Raw genomic sequence first — 13,473 nt, forward strand, 5'->3', positions numbered from 1 at the left:
ATTATGGAGTAGAACATTACTTATCTGAACTTCAAACACCTGAACTGACCCATTTACCAAATTATTTTTTTGAAAGCAACTTGTTTTGTTGATGATACATGAATATGCCAGGAACACATGAATGCTTTTAGTTATATGACTGTTTTGGGGCTGTTGTTGCATGCTTTCCAAATTCATTCAAATTCCCCTGCATGATAAATAAAGACCCTGTCTATCTCTCTATCAATCTATTCCTAGTTATTGAATGTTTGTAATGTTGGTGATGCATTTATTTAAGCTTATTTATTTCTGTACTTGTGGTAAGTTACTCTGAATAAGAGACTGAGTTATATGCCAAATATTTAAAGGTTAAAGATTTAAAGTGATTACATGTATGTTGAGAGGACAATTTGTGTAAATACTGTCCTTTGTATGGGGATATACAGTATATTTGTGTTTGTAAATTTTTCAGCTGTGTGTAAAGTATTCTTTTAATATGTCTGTTTTTACTAAACCTTTGTCTTGTTGCGTTGGTTTTTGTTGGGTCTTGTGTGGGTGATTGCTTGAGCATAAGTCGTAAAATAAATTTCTGTGAAAAGAGAATCACTGATCCTAAATAACTTTTCATACTACTACTAGGTTGAAAAATGGGTGACGCTGCCATGGCGGAGTTTGGGACTGCTGCTTCCTTTCTTAGGAAGTCAGACAGGGAGCGTCTGGAGGCCCAGACTCGTCCGTTTGACATGAAGAAGGAATGCTTCGTTCCTGACGCTGCGGTTGAGTACGTCAAGGCTACCATCACCAGTCGTGACGGTGACAAAGTCACTGCTGACACTGAATTTGGAAAGGTAGATACATCATATGAGTTTTACAAATTCGTGCTAACGTATGCAAATCCACATCTTTGATCTTTGTTTAAGACAATATTATCTATTTTTTCAGAGTGTGACAGTGAAGGAGTGTGACGTTCACCCTCAGAACCCACCAAAGTTTGACAAAATTGAAGACATGGCGATGTTCACCTTCCTTCATGAGCCAGCTGTGCTGTTTAACCTCAAAGAGCGTTATGCAGCATGGATGATCTATGTAAGACAATTACATAAAAATGTAACTTTCCTTCATTGATAAAATGTCTGTGAATCTGAAAACTACTGTATTATCCTTGATCCCTCTCTTAATGTCGTAGACCTACTCTGGGCTGTTCTGTGTGACTGTCAACCCCTACAAGTGGCTGCCAGTCTACAACCAAGAAGTGGTTGTTGCCTACAGAGGAAAGAAGAGGACTGAAGCTCCTCCTCACATCTTCTCCATCTCTGACAATGGCTACCAGTACATGTTGTCAGGTACACAATCTACTAGCCTTTCATTCTTGTATCGTGCCACCATACCACCATTTGTTAGTGATATTTTGAATATTTCTCTTGCTCACAGACAGAGAAAACCAGTCTATTCTTATCACGTGAGTCACCCAGCCAACAAAAATCTCTTGAACAGTGAAGGATCATTGATCTTGGCCTAAAACGTTCTGTCTCTTCTGTATCCAGTGGAGAATCCGGTGCTGGAAAGACTGTCAACACCAAGCGTGTCATTCAGTACTTTGCCAGTATTGCTGCTGCGCCAGGTGCTGGGAAGAAAGATGCAGCTTCTGAGAAGAAGGTTTGTAATGTGACAAGCTGAAACAAAGTATGTGGCTTTACATGCTCGGCCCCAAACCTTGTTGAAGTGTGTGTAAATTTGACAAAAACAGGGTACTCTGGAGGATCAAATCATTCAGGCTAACCCAGCTTTGGAGGCCTTTGGTAACGCCAAGACCATCAGGAATGACAACTCCTCCAGATTTGTGAGTGTCTCTGTGATTGCAGTGAGACAACTTGATTGTCATTAATGAACTGAGAGTGATACTAGACTAACAAATGAGTGTTGCTTTTTCCTCTCAGGGTAAATTCATCAGAATTCATTTTGATAACCGAGGAAAGTTGGCCTCCGCTGATATTGAGACTTGTGAGTAAAACTAAATAATGATTTTAAAAGTACATGCAATAATGTGTGATCATGATATAAAGTTGTAGTAGTACTGCTTTCCCATTTCCTTTTACAAAATTAATAATTTCTGTAAAAACCTGTTCAATTTTGTGACATCACATTATTGAGTGATGGTGTGTTAATAATTATAGCCAAGGTATGTCATACACTAAGTAAACAACACTAAGTAACAATAACAACAATGTATTCCTCTAACAGACCTTCTGGAAAAGTCTCGTGTGACCTTCCAGCTCAAAGCTGAGAGGGATTACCACATTTTCTACCAGATCTTGTCTCAGAAAAAGCCTGAACTTCTGGGTAAGTGTGTATCTCAAAAACATAAACTTATTAGTTATTGCTGTATCATGAACCAAATAGGAACTATTTTGTGAATGTCTTTTTAGAAATGTTGCTTATCACCAACAACCCCTACGACTACGCCTTCATCTCCCAAGGAGAGACGACAGTAGCCTCCATCGTCGATGCTGACGAGCTGATGGCTACTGATGTGAGTTGAATCTGCTAACTGACAAAACTTTCCATAATGAGATATAGAATTTACCAGAATTAAGCTTTTGATCTTATTCAGGATGCCTTTGATGTGCTGGGCTTCACTCAAGAAGAAAAGAACAGTATTTACAAGGCGGTTGGTGCCATCATGCACTATGGCAACATGAAGTTCAAGCAGAAGCAGCGTGAAGAGCAGGCAGAGGCTGATGGCACTGAAGGTGAGAGACGCTCTCAGAGCCATTGTTCCAACATGTTTGTTCTTCCTTACTGATTTTCTACACCACTTTTCTGCACAAATTATGGAAATGAGCACTAAATGGAACCATCATTTTATGTTTCTGCTTTGTTGACATATTTGTGCAGCGCAAGAAATCACACAACCCAGCAGCTCTATACCGACTCCATTATATCTATCAGTAATTCTAGCAATAATCATAATCAGTATTATTTTGGACCTATTTTTGTCTTGAGTGCACATTGTGTTGTCCACATAGTGGACGGTGCAGCCCTAGCCTGAATGGCCACAAGATGTCACTGTCATTCATTTGCATTTACTTGCATCTTGAGTCTGAATTTCAACATAAGAGTGACACATGATACATAAGAGTGATACCCCCTGAATGAAACCGTTGTTGGCCTTTTCCAGAAGTCTACTCTTAAGCTGTTAGCCTGCAACAGAGTTAGTGCTGCAACAGAGAAGAGCACTCTATCCCCACTAATCACCTATTTGCTCAAATTCATTTCAGGTGTCTCAGGGCACAGGAAGTAACAAATCAAAACTAACCCCCAAACCCAAATCTAATGGTAGAAAGCATGCTACTGAAATTGCCATCTGCTATCTGCACAGATTTGGGTTTGGGGTTTAAGAATGGAATACAAAACTTTCTCCTAAACAGCAGTGAGTGAGTGCTCAGGCAAGAGGAAGCTAGATTTTTTTCACCACTGGCTCCTCTACCAACCACTAAGAAGAAGAAATTTTGGTCCAAGGAGTGCAGTTTACTGACATCATGTTGCATGATTTCTGGGTGATGAAGTCCTTGTCTACAAACAAAAATTCAAACAGTTACATCTTGCTGCCACTAGGGGCTGCCAAAGTATGAGTCTGCCTAGTGCAGTTTTAACTGCTTAACTTTTTCCTCACATTGAGGGGGAAAAAGACAAAAATTTAAAATGATAAGGAATGCCATTAAATATCTATCCACTAATCAGTTTTCATACAGTTATTGACAGCAGTATATCAACAGCTATTTACTTATCCAGCGTTAAGTTGCCACCTTGTGTCACCGCCATGTTTGAAACCACTTTAGCCTTTCAATGTGTCAGAAAAACCCTAAATAAAAAAGAGACTGTAAAAAAGAGACTGCACAATGTCGGCTTGATAGACACTTTAGACTTGACTATGAATTAATCTCAGATTCACTTTCTCAGATGCTGACAAAGTTGCGTATCTTTTGGGCCTGAACTCTGCTGACCTCATCAAGGGTCTCTGTCACCCAAGAGTCAAAGTAGGAAATGAGTGGGTCACCAAGGGACAAAATGTTGCCCAGGTAATGAGTTGTGAGGGAAACTTGGAGTTGTTTTTTTTTTTTGCTGTGTAAATTTAAATTTCAAAGTTAAGTTAAAATGCTAATGTACTAATGCTTTTCTTTTTAAGGTATACTATGCTATTGGTGCACTGTCTAAGTCAGTGTATGAGAAGATGTTCCTGTGGATGGTGGTGAGAATTAACCAATCCCTGGAGACCAAGCAGCCTCGCCAGTACTTCATTGGTGTTCTGGACATTGCTGGGTTTGAGATCTTTGATGTAAGTTTGGAAATGAAAATCCAACCTCCATCAATATTAAGATTTTGCATTCAACATTTTCAGGTCTGATTCAATTTCTACTTATACTATCAACTTTATCATTACAGTTCAACACCTTTGAGCAGCTCTGCATCAACTTCACCAATGAAAAACTGCAACAGTTTTTCAACCACCACATGTTTGTTCTGGAGCAAGAAGAATACAAGAAAGAGGGCATTGAATGGACTTTCATAGACTTTGGTATGGATTTGCAGGCCTGTATTGACCTGATTGAAAAGGTGAGATATTGGGATTATTTAGGCAAATCAAGAAAATTTGTAATCAAGTTACATTACCTATTCTATTTAATTCCTCTATTTTCTTCTCCTCAGCCCATGGGTATCATGTCCATCCTTGAAGAGGAGTGCATGTTTCCCAAGGCCAGTGACACCACCTTTAAAGCTAAGCTATATGACAACCACCTGGGGAAATCCAACAACTTCCAGAAGCCCAGAATTGTCAAGGGGAAACCAGAGGCCCATTTCTCCCTGGTTCACTATGCTGGTACTGTGGACTACAACATTTGTAACTGGCTGGTGAAGAACAAAGACCCCCTGAATGAAACGGTTGTCGGCCTTTTCCAGAAGTCTACTCTTAAGATGTTAGCCTACCTCTTTGCAGGTTATGCAGGAGCTGATTCTGGTATGTATTTTTTTAAATGGACACATATTTTGTCAAAAGAAATTTGACAACAATTTTGTCATTTTTGTGTTGTCTTCTGTTGGTAGTTAAAACTGTACACTTTTCTGTAGGTGTTTTTTAACATGTATTCTGTTTAGCTCAAGATTCTGGAAAGGGCAAAGGCAGCAAGAAAAAAGGCTCCTCCTTCCAAACTGTATCTGCTTTGCACAGGGTGAGATGTTGCCAATTCCATTCACAATCAATTAGAATAGTGGACTTTTTGGAAGTTTTTTCCTTTTCATCCACATTTTTAAAATAATGATTTTGGGGCTATTAGGTAAGCTAACCAAGATATAATCTGTTTCACGCTACTAATCTACCAACAGTTTTGTGTTCAGTGTACTGTACCTAACATTGTATGGATTTGGGAAACATTTGACCAAATAAAGTCCATTATCTTAAATTACCTACTTCATTAGAATAATTTGGGCACCCATTTTCATCTTCATACACATCCAACTCAATCTTTAAAAAACAATTGCAGCTAAACACAGCTTCTACTTTAACATTTGGAAATTACCTTAACATTTCAATACATGGCAAGAATGTTTTGGAGAGGTGATAAATGTCAAGAAAAAAAAAGTTAAATACAAGTCCTTTATGGCTAACTTGCAGGAGAACCTGAACAAGCTGATGACCAACCTGAGGTCTACTCATCCTCACTTTGTACGCTGCATCATCCCCAATGAGACCAAGACTCCTGGGGCCATGGAGAATCCTCTGGTGATGCACCAGCTACGCTGCAACGGTGTGCTGGAAGGCATCAGGATCTGCAGAAAGGGCTTCCCCAACAGGATCCTCTATGGAGATTTCAAACAGAGGTGATTGTCAGATACAGTATATGTCCACATTTAGTCAAGGAGTTGCATGTTTTGGAGGTACATGTTTTGGTAGTGTAGTGCTTCTACAGACTTAAAATAAAATTGAAATTATTTTTCATACACATCACAAAGATACCGCATTTTGAACCCGAGTGCCATCCCTGAGGGACAGTTCATTGATAACAAGAAGGCTGCAGAGAAACTTCTGGGCTCGTTGGACATAGATCATACCCAGTACAGATTGGGGCACACCAAGGTTAGTATTGGTGGCACTGGTGAATAAATGAGACATTTTTATAAAGCATATATATGATTACTATTTATCTGATCTGTGCTTATAAATCAGGTGTTCTTCAAAGCTGGGCTGTTGGGTCTGCTAGAGGAGATGCGAGATGACCGATTAGCTTTAATCATCACCAGGATCCAGGCAAGGTCACGAGGTCTTCTAGCAAGAATTGAGTTTCAGAAGATTGTGGAACGTCGGTAAGCGTTCAAGTCAATCAATCTTAAATTAGTAGTAGTAGTATGAATATTATCAATAATAAATGAGTATTACATAGGCATAGGCATCTGAGCAGTGAAACGACAGGAGCAGGTGCTTCAAGATGCATTTTTCATTTAGAACTCACTATATTTTGAAAGTAAAGCTAGCTGACTGGGGAGAATGGATAAAATTTATCCTAGAATCTTAAATCAGTTCACAAAAGTTTGCTTCTAGAAATGTAAATGTTCTAAAACATAGAGCATGGTTTCCTGTTGAATTTCCAGTTGATAGTTTGCTCACAGCAGTACAAGACTGACTAAAAAACTCTATTCATATATACAGTAGATTCACCCTTTTTTGGAAATGTCATATAATTGAAATCAAGCACAGAAAAATGGATTCATAAACACAAAATCTGTCTCAGAGAAATCATGACAACATAATTATGAATCAATTGTCCACAGTGATGCACTACTGGTGATCCAGTGGAACATCCGTGCCTTCATGGGGGTCAAGAATTGGCCCTGGATGAAGATGTATTTCAAGATCAAACCTCTGTTGAAGTCAGCAGAGACTGAGAAGGAGATGGCCAACATGAAGGAAGAATTCCTCAAGTTGAAAGAAGCTTACGCAAAGTCTGAGGCTCGTAGGAAGGAACTAGAGGAGAAAATGGTCTCTCTTCTCCAAGAAAAGAATGACCTGCAGCTCCAAGTTCAGGCTGTATGTTTAAAATAATTCAACATTACAACTAAATGAATGACAACATTATAGAGTCTGTTAACATACTGCATGCTTTCACTTATAACAGGAGCAAGATAATCTCGGTGATGCCGAAGAAAGATGTGAGGGGCTGATCAAGAGCAAGATTCAGCTGGAGGCAAAAACCAAAGAGCTGACAGAGAGACTGGAGGATGAGGAGGAGATGAATGCAGAACTGACTGCTAAGAAGAGGAAGCTGGAGGATGAGTGTTCTGAGTTGAAAAAAGACATTGATGACTTGGAGTTAACTCTGGCTAAGGTGGAGAAAGAGAAGCATGCCACTGAGAACAAGGTACTGTAAAAACGTAAAATCATTTTGTATGTCCCAAATAACAGCGTAATACAGCTGTTTTATTAAATCCTTGATAAAACATGCTTGTGGCCATAGGTAAAGAACCTGACTGAGGAGATGGCTGCTCTGGATGAAATCATTGCCAAGCTGACTAAGGAGAAGAAAGCCTTACAGGAAGCTCATCAGCAAACACTGGATGACCTGCAGAGTGAGGAAGACAAAGTCAACACTCTGACCAAGGCCAAGGCTAAGCTGGAGCAGCAAGTGGATGACGTAAGAATATAATTGTTGAGACTGCTGTGGAAAATTATGAACAAATTACAATTCAAAGATTGTCATTATCGCCCACCACAGCTTGAAGGGTCCCTTGAGCAAGAGAAGAAAGTTCGCATGGATCTTGAGAGAGCAAAGAGAAAGCTTGAAGGAGACCTGAAGTTGGCCCAAGAGAGTATCATGGACCTGGAAAATGACAAGCAGCAACTCGAAGAGAAGCTAAAGAAGTAATATAAATAGGATAATAACAGAGAAAAAATAGAAAATCAAATATATTTTCATATTGGAATAACCTGTTAAATATTAAAAAAACTGTCATCCACAGGAAAGACTTTGAAATTAGTCATCTCAATGGCAAAATTGAGGATGAACAGGCAATAAGTGCCCAACTCCAGAAAAAATTGAAGGAGTTGCAGGTAATGAAAGTTAAATCGGGTCACACGGTGAGTATTTGACATGAAAGGCCTCAGTTGAGAAGTATTTCATCTGAATTGTTGTCTAGGCCCGCATTGAGGAGCTGGAAGAGGAGCTTGAGGCAGAGCGAGCTGCCCGAGCCAAGGTGGAGAAGCAGAGAGCAGACTTGGCCAGAGAGCTGGAGGAGATCAGCGAGAGGCTGGAGGAGGCTGGTGGAGCAACAGCTGCCCAGATAGAGATGAATAAGAAGAGGGAGGCTGAGTTCCTGAAACTCCGCAGAGACCTTGAAGAGGCCACTCTGCAGCATGAAGCCACCGCTGCCACGCTCAGGAAGAAACAAGCTGACAGTGTTGCTGACCTGGGGGAGCAGATTGACAACCTGCAGAGAGTCAAGCAGAAACTGGAGAAGGAGAAGAGTGAGCTCAGACTGGAGCTGGATGATGTGGTCTCCAACATGGAACATGTTGTGAAGGCTAAGGTAAACTACTTTTCATGTCTCTTATGTTGTACTACTCATTCTTTCACTGACATTTTTTCTTTGCGGGCCTTTGATGTATTTGTGTTGAATCTAAACAGCACAAAAACCAAAGCAATGTCTACTCAGTTTAATTTTTCAATACTTATGATTTATTAATCCAATACCCCTCTGTAGGGGTTTCTGTGCCACCACTGTATTACTATGCTTTCTGTTCCAGAGTAATTTGGAGAAAATGTGCAGGACTCTGGAAGACCAGATGAATGAATACAAAACAAAAGCTGAGGAGGGACAGCGTACCATTAATGACTTCACCATGCAGAGAGCAAAGCTTCAAACTGAGAATGGTATGCCTGTTTTATTTAGCACGAACAGTTAATTTCATAAATAGGGAAGTTAGTCTTGACATATTGAAGTACTCATTTTAATTTTGCATCAAATCAGGTGAACTTTCACGGCAGCTTGAGGAAAAAGACTCCCTGGTGTCTCAACTCACCAGAGGAAAACTGTCCTACACTCAACAGATTGAAGACCTCAAAAGACAACTGGAGGAGGAAGTCAAGGTAGCAACCAAATAACAGTGAGAATGTATCTGGTAAAGATTAAATGTTGGTACATGAGATGGACAAAACTTGCTTTAATTTCAGGCAAAGAATGCATTGGCCCATGCAGTGCAGTCTGCTCGCCATGACTGTGACCTGCTGAGGGAGCAGTATGAGGAGGAGCAGGAGGCCAAGGCTGAATTACAGCGCAGCATGTCCAAGGCTAACTCTGAGGTGGCTCAGTGGAGAACCAAGTATGAAACTGATGCCATCCAGAGGACCGAGGAACTGGAGGAGGCCAAGTGAGGGACAAACCTTAATTGCTATTTAGTACTACTTATACACATTTTGTAAAGGCTTACTTGAACTACTCTGCATACTACAGCAGCAATCCAACCTAAAGAAATGATATTCATTGATAATCCAGAAAGAAGCTGGCTCAGCGTCTGCAGGATGCTGAGGAAGCTGTTGAAGCAGTGAATGCTAAATGTTCCTCTCTGGAGAAGACCAAACACAGGCTGCAGAATGAGATTGAAGATCTCATGGTGGATGTGGAGAGGTCTAATGCTGCTGCTGCCGCCCTGGACAAGAAGCAAAGGAACTTTGACAAGGTTCAATTTATTACAAATTATTTCACTGCAGGTAAAAGGTGAATGCTTTATTCACAATGCATACCGTCTTTCAGGTCTTGGCAGAGTGGAAGCAGAAGTATGAGGAGTCTCAAACAGAGTTGGAGAGCTCCCAGAAGGAGGCCAGGTCTCTGAGCACAGAGCTTTTCAAACTGAAGAACTCCTATGAAGAATCTCTGGACCATCTGGAGACCATGAAGAGAGAGAACAAGAATCTACAAGGTAAGGGAATCTAACTGTATTAAAGAGCTTATTCAAAGCATTTTCTCATGAGAAGACGTTTATAATTTTACATTTTGATCCTCAGAGGAAATATCTGACCTCACTGAGCAAATTGCTGAGGGTGGAAAGAGTATTCATGAGCTTGAGAAGATTCGAAAACAATTGGAGCAAGAGAAGTCTGAGATTCAAGCAACTCTGGAGGAAGTAGAGGTATGGTGTGCCCTCTGATGACAGACCTTATGAACTTGAACGCACTGTACCTGCAATTGGTTCAAATCTGTTGAAATTCAGCTACATATTCTTATTGACAACATAATTTTTCTCATTCTAGGCCACACTGGAGCATGAGGAAGGGAAGATTCTCAGAGCCCAGCTTGAGTTCAATCAGGTGAAGGCTGATATTGAGCGCAAGCTGGCCGAGAAAGAGGAGGAAATGGAGCAAGCAAAGAGAAACCAACAGAGAACTGTGGATACTCTTCAGAGCTCTCTTGAGGCAGAGACTCGCAGCAGAAATGAGGCCCTCCGTTTGAAGAAGAAGATGGAGGGAGACCTCAATGAGATGGAGATTCAGCTAAGCCAGGCCAACAGGCAGGCAGCTGAGGCCCAGAAACAACTGAAGTCTGTTCATGCTCATCTAAAGGTATGAATATTGATTAAAAAAGAAAAGTTGGGATGTATTATCCTATTACAATACATCTTTTAAATGTTTCATCTTCCAGGATGCTCAACTTCAACTTGATGACTCTCTTCGAGCCAATGATGATCTTAAGGAGAACATTGCCATGGTTGAGAGACGCAACAACCTGATGCAAGCTGAACTGGAGGAACTGAGGTCTGCTCTAGAGCAAACTGAGAGAGGACGCAAACTTGCTGAGCAAGAGCTGCTGGATGTTAGTGAGAGGGTGCAGCTACTGCACTCACAGGTAAGACAATCATTATATTTACCAAAACTCTTTTCAATTCTCATCACTTTACTAAGAAATTCTACAATAAGACTTTCTCTTTGACCAGAATACCAGTCTGCTAAACCAGAAGAAGAAGCTGGAAGCCGATACATCCCAGCTTCAAACTGAGGTAGAGGAGGCTCTGCAGGAGTGCAGAAATGCTGAAGAAAAGGCCAAGAAGGCCATTACTGATGCTGCCATGATGGCAGAGGAGCTGAAGAAAGAGCAGGACACCAGCGCTCACCTGGAGCGTATGAAGAAGAACATGGAGCAAACCATCAAGGACCTGCAACATCGTCTGGATGAGGCTGAACAGATCGCCATGAAGGGGGGCAAGAAGCAGGTGCAGAAGCTTGAGGCCAGGGTGAGTGTTCAATAATCTGCAACAAGTTCATATAAATAAATGTCCATCTTGCTATTCTCTATTGCTGATTCACATTACACAACAAAATTCAATCTATACGATGAAATCTTTAACGTTTGCTGTTCTAAACGTCTTCTTCCCCAGGAAAAATAAAACACATGAAGTGATAAGCTTAATGTTTCTGGCAGCAGCAACAGCAATTTGTTTGAAATAAATACATAAACTGGGTAGTTAGTATGAGCAGCGATAGCCGAATTAGGATATTGCGGATTACCACGTTAAAATGTATCAGATAGAAAATGTTTACCAGAAAAAAAAAAAAACATATAATATATGATAATCTTAACCTCCACGTCATCACTTCAACAGGTCAGGGAATTGGAAAGTGAAGTCGAGGCCGAACAGAGAAAGGCCAGCGATTCTGTCAAGGGAGTACGAAAATACGAGAGACGTATCAAGGAGCTAACCTATCAGGTATCTTTCAATCCAGTTAAGAGATTGTGAAATCCTGAGAGTAAAATCTCTACTCAAAATGCAACTTGCTTTGTTTTTTTTTCTATTTTCAGACTGAGGAGGATCGAAAGAATCTGGCCCGTCTGCAAGATCTGGTGGACAAGCTGCAGCTCAAGGTCAAATCCTACAAGAGATCTGCTGAGGAGGCTGTAAGTACTATCAATATGGCTGGAAATGCAGTTGAATGTCTTATCTTGTAACTAGTTTAGTAGGTATAGGAACAATATAAGATTAAACTAATTGTTGGGTGATGTGCTACTTAAAAATAAAAAATACCAATAGGGCAGGGGGTCCTGGTGGCTCAATAGTCTAACGTGCCATGTAACTGCGATGTCTTGTGTTCAAATTCAGACCAGGACCTTTGTCACATCACCTCTCTCTCTCCCAACCATCTCTGTCTCTCTTTACGGTCAACTATCTAATAAATGCAAAATGGCCAAAATATAAACTTAAAAAAAACAGAAAATACAAATAGGTTTAACTGAAATTAAACTATGATGATATTTTGTGTCTGTTGAACAGGAGGAACAGGCCAACAGTAATCTTACCAAGTTCCGTAAGATTCAGCATGAGCTGGATGAGGCTGAAGAGAGAGCTGACATTGCTGAGTCTCAGGTCAACAAGCTACGTGCCAAGAGCCGTGATGTGGGGTCAAAGGTCAGTGTACACTATAGCACCATTTCAGTTATTGTTTTTGGTTTTTTTGCCTTTTTAGCATTGGTAAGAGTAGTTAGTAAGTATTTAGTGTTAGTAAGAGCAGATCCATATCTACTAAGTGCTTGGTGAGTATAGGGAAAAGCATGGCATTATAATATAGTTTATGACCCCTCCTTCATCCATCTGCCTCAATATAATTTCCTTTTTTTTCCATATGTAACCAAACTGGTTAGCCTATTTTATCGCTGCATTACTTCACAAATTGTACAGTATGCATTAAAAAGGACACTGCAAGTAGTAACGAAACTTCTTTTTATCTCACTACTGTTTAATTTTCTTACTCTTTCTCTCCTCTATTATTTCAGAAAGGGCACGATGAGGAGTGAAGCTCACTGAATGAATTCTCATTTCTGAGGCACCTGCTGACGTGTAATGGTGCCTCCCTAAGCATGCCTGTTGTTCAGTAGAATAAAATTAATCTGCATCTGGAATTGCGTCTTGACTTTTCTTATTTTCTTTCCTTATTTTATTCTTCCAGTCTCCACCACTTGTCAAACATTGGTGCTGTACTTCCTTGTGATTTTGTCGTGATTTGTTTTTTGTTGTGTTGTTTTTTTTAATTTTATTTGTGATTCGTCACAATATCCAGCCAGTCAACATTCATTTCCTCACTTCAGATGGAGTATTATATGAAATGGCATACATTTAGTTACCACAATAAAGGTCCAATAAACCTAATGGTCAATTATGTCCTCGGGGTCACATCTTGATAGTTATTCATTAAGCTGCGATTGACTTTCATGTTAATACATTATTTCTGATAGGCAGAGCCTACAGCAGGTTTGACAATATACTATTTCATTATTTCATATTGGTGGAGCTGACTGCGGGCTCTTGATTCTTATACTGGCACTGATGTGGCAGGAACACACCACAGAGAATGGCTGCAGAAATACGGAAGTACTGGCAAGAGTTGGCTTCAGTCTGCAGTGTATGAACAACAGACACTGCATCTATTTCTTATGCCAATCCATGAATGCAGCACACCA

General features: G+C 40.3%; 1 protein-coding gene across 1 annotated transcript; it reads left to right on the forward strand.

Moving 5' to 3' along the window:
* The first annotated feature begins 626 nt into the window (after window positions 1-626).
* On the forward strand, window positions 627-12,881 carry LOC139653596 (myosin-7). The gene is made up of 37 exons (XM_071530485.1): window positions 627-827; window positions 922-1,065; window positions 1,166-1,322; window positions 1,411-1,438; window positions 1,524-1,635; window positions 1,727-1,819; window positions 1,917-1,980; window positions 2,221-2,319; window positions 2,406-2,509; window positions 2,591-2,729; window positions 3,940-4,058; window positions 4,166-4,315; window positions 4,423-4,593; window positions 4,687-4,996; window positions 5,140-5,207; window positions 5,651-5,856; window positions 5,989-6,112; window positions 6,203-6,339; window positions 6,805-7,060; window positions 7,149-7,391; window positions 7,488-7,664; window positions 7,746-7,891; window positions 7,990-8,080; window positions 8,167-8,556; window positions 8,774-8,900; window positions 8,998-9,116; window positions 9,201-9,397; window positions 9,523-9,706; window positions 9,781-9,946; window positions 10,032-10,156; window positions 10,278-10,586; window positions 10,666-10,869; window positions 10,958-11,254; window positions 11,624-11,728; window positions 11,821-11,916; window positions 12,290-12,424; window positions 12,790-12,881. The coding sequence occupies exons 1-37, from the start codon at window positions 627-629 to the stop codon at window positions 12,808-12,810; spliced, it is 5,814 nt and encodes a 1,937-aa protein (XP_071386586.1). The 3' UTR covers window positions 12,811-12,881.
* Window positions 12,882-13,473: the final 592 nt, after the last annotated feature.

The sequence above is a fragment of the Centroberyx affinis genome, unplaced genomic scaffold (assembly GCF_046629955.1).
Source record: "Centroberyx affinis isolate AG114_WGS23_722 - 3 ecotype Tasmania unplaced genomic scaffold, CSIRO-AGI_Caff_v1 ptg001932l_1, whole genome shotgun sequence".
In the NCBI taxonomy this organism is placed as follows: domain Eukaryota; kingdom Metazoa; phylum Chordata; class Actinopteri; order Beryciformes; family Berycidae; genus Centroberyx; species Centroberyx affinis.

Excerpts from the sequence above, each read along its gene's own strand:
- LOC139653596 (XM_071530485.1), top strand. The coding sequence starts at position 627 with ATGGGTGACGCTGCCATGGCGGAGTTTGGGACTGCTGCTTCCTTTCTT. Across the intron at positions 1,636-1,726 it reads ATGCAGCTTCTGAGAAGAAG|GGTACTCTGGAGGATCAAAT; the intron begins GTTTGTAATGTG and ends TGACAAAAACAG. Across the intron at positions 8,081-8,166 it reads AAAAATTGAAGGAGTTGCAG|GCCCGCATTGAGGAGCTGGA; the intron begins GTAATGAAAGTT and ends ATTGTTGTCTAG.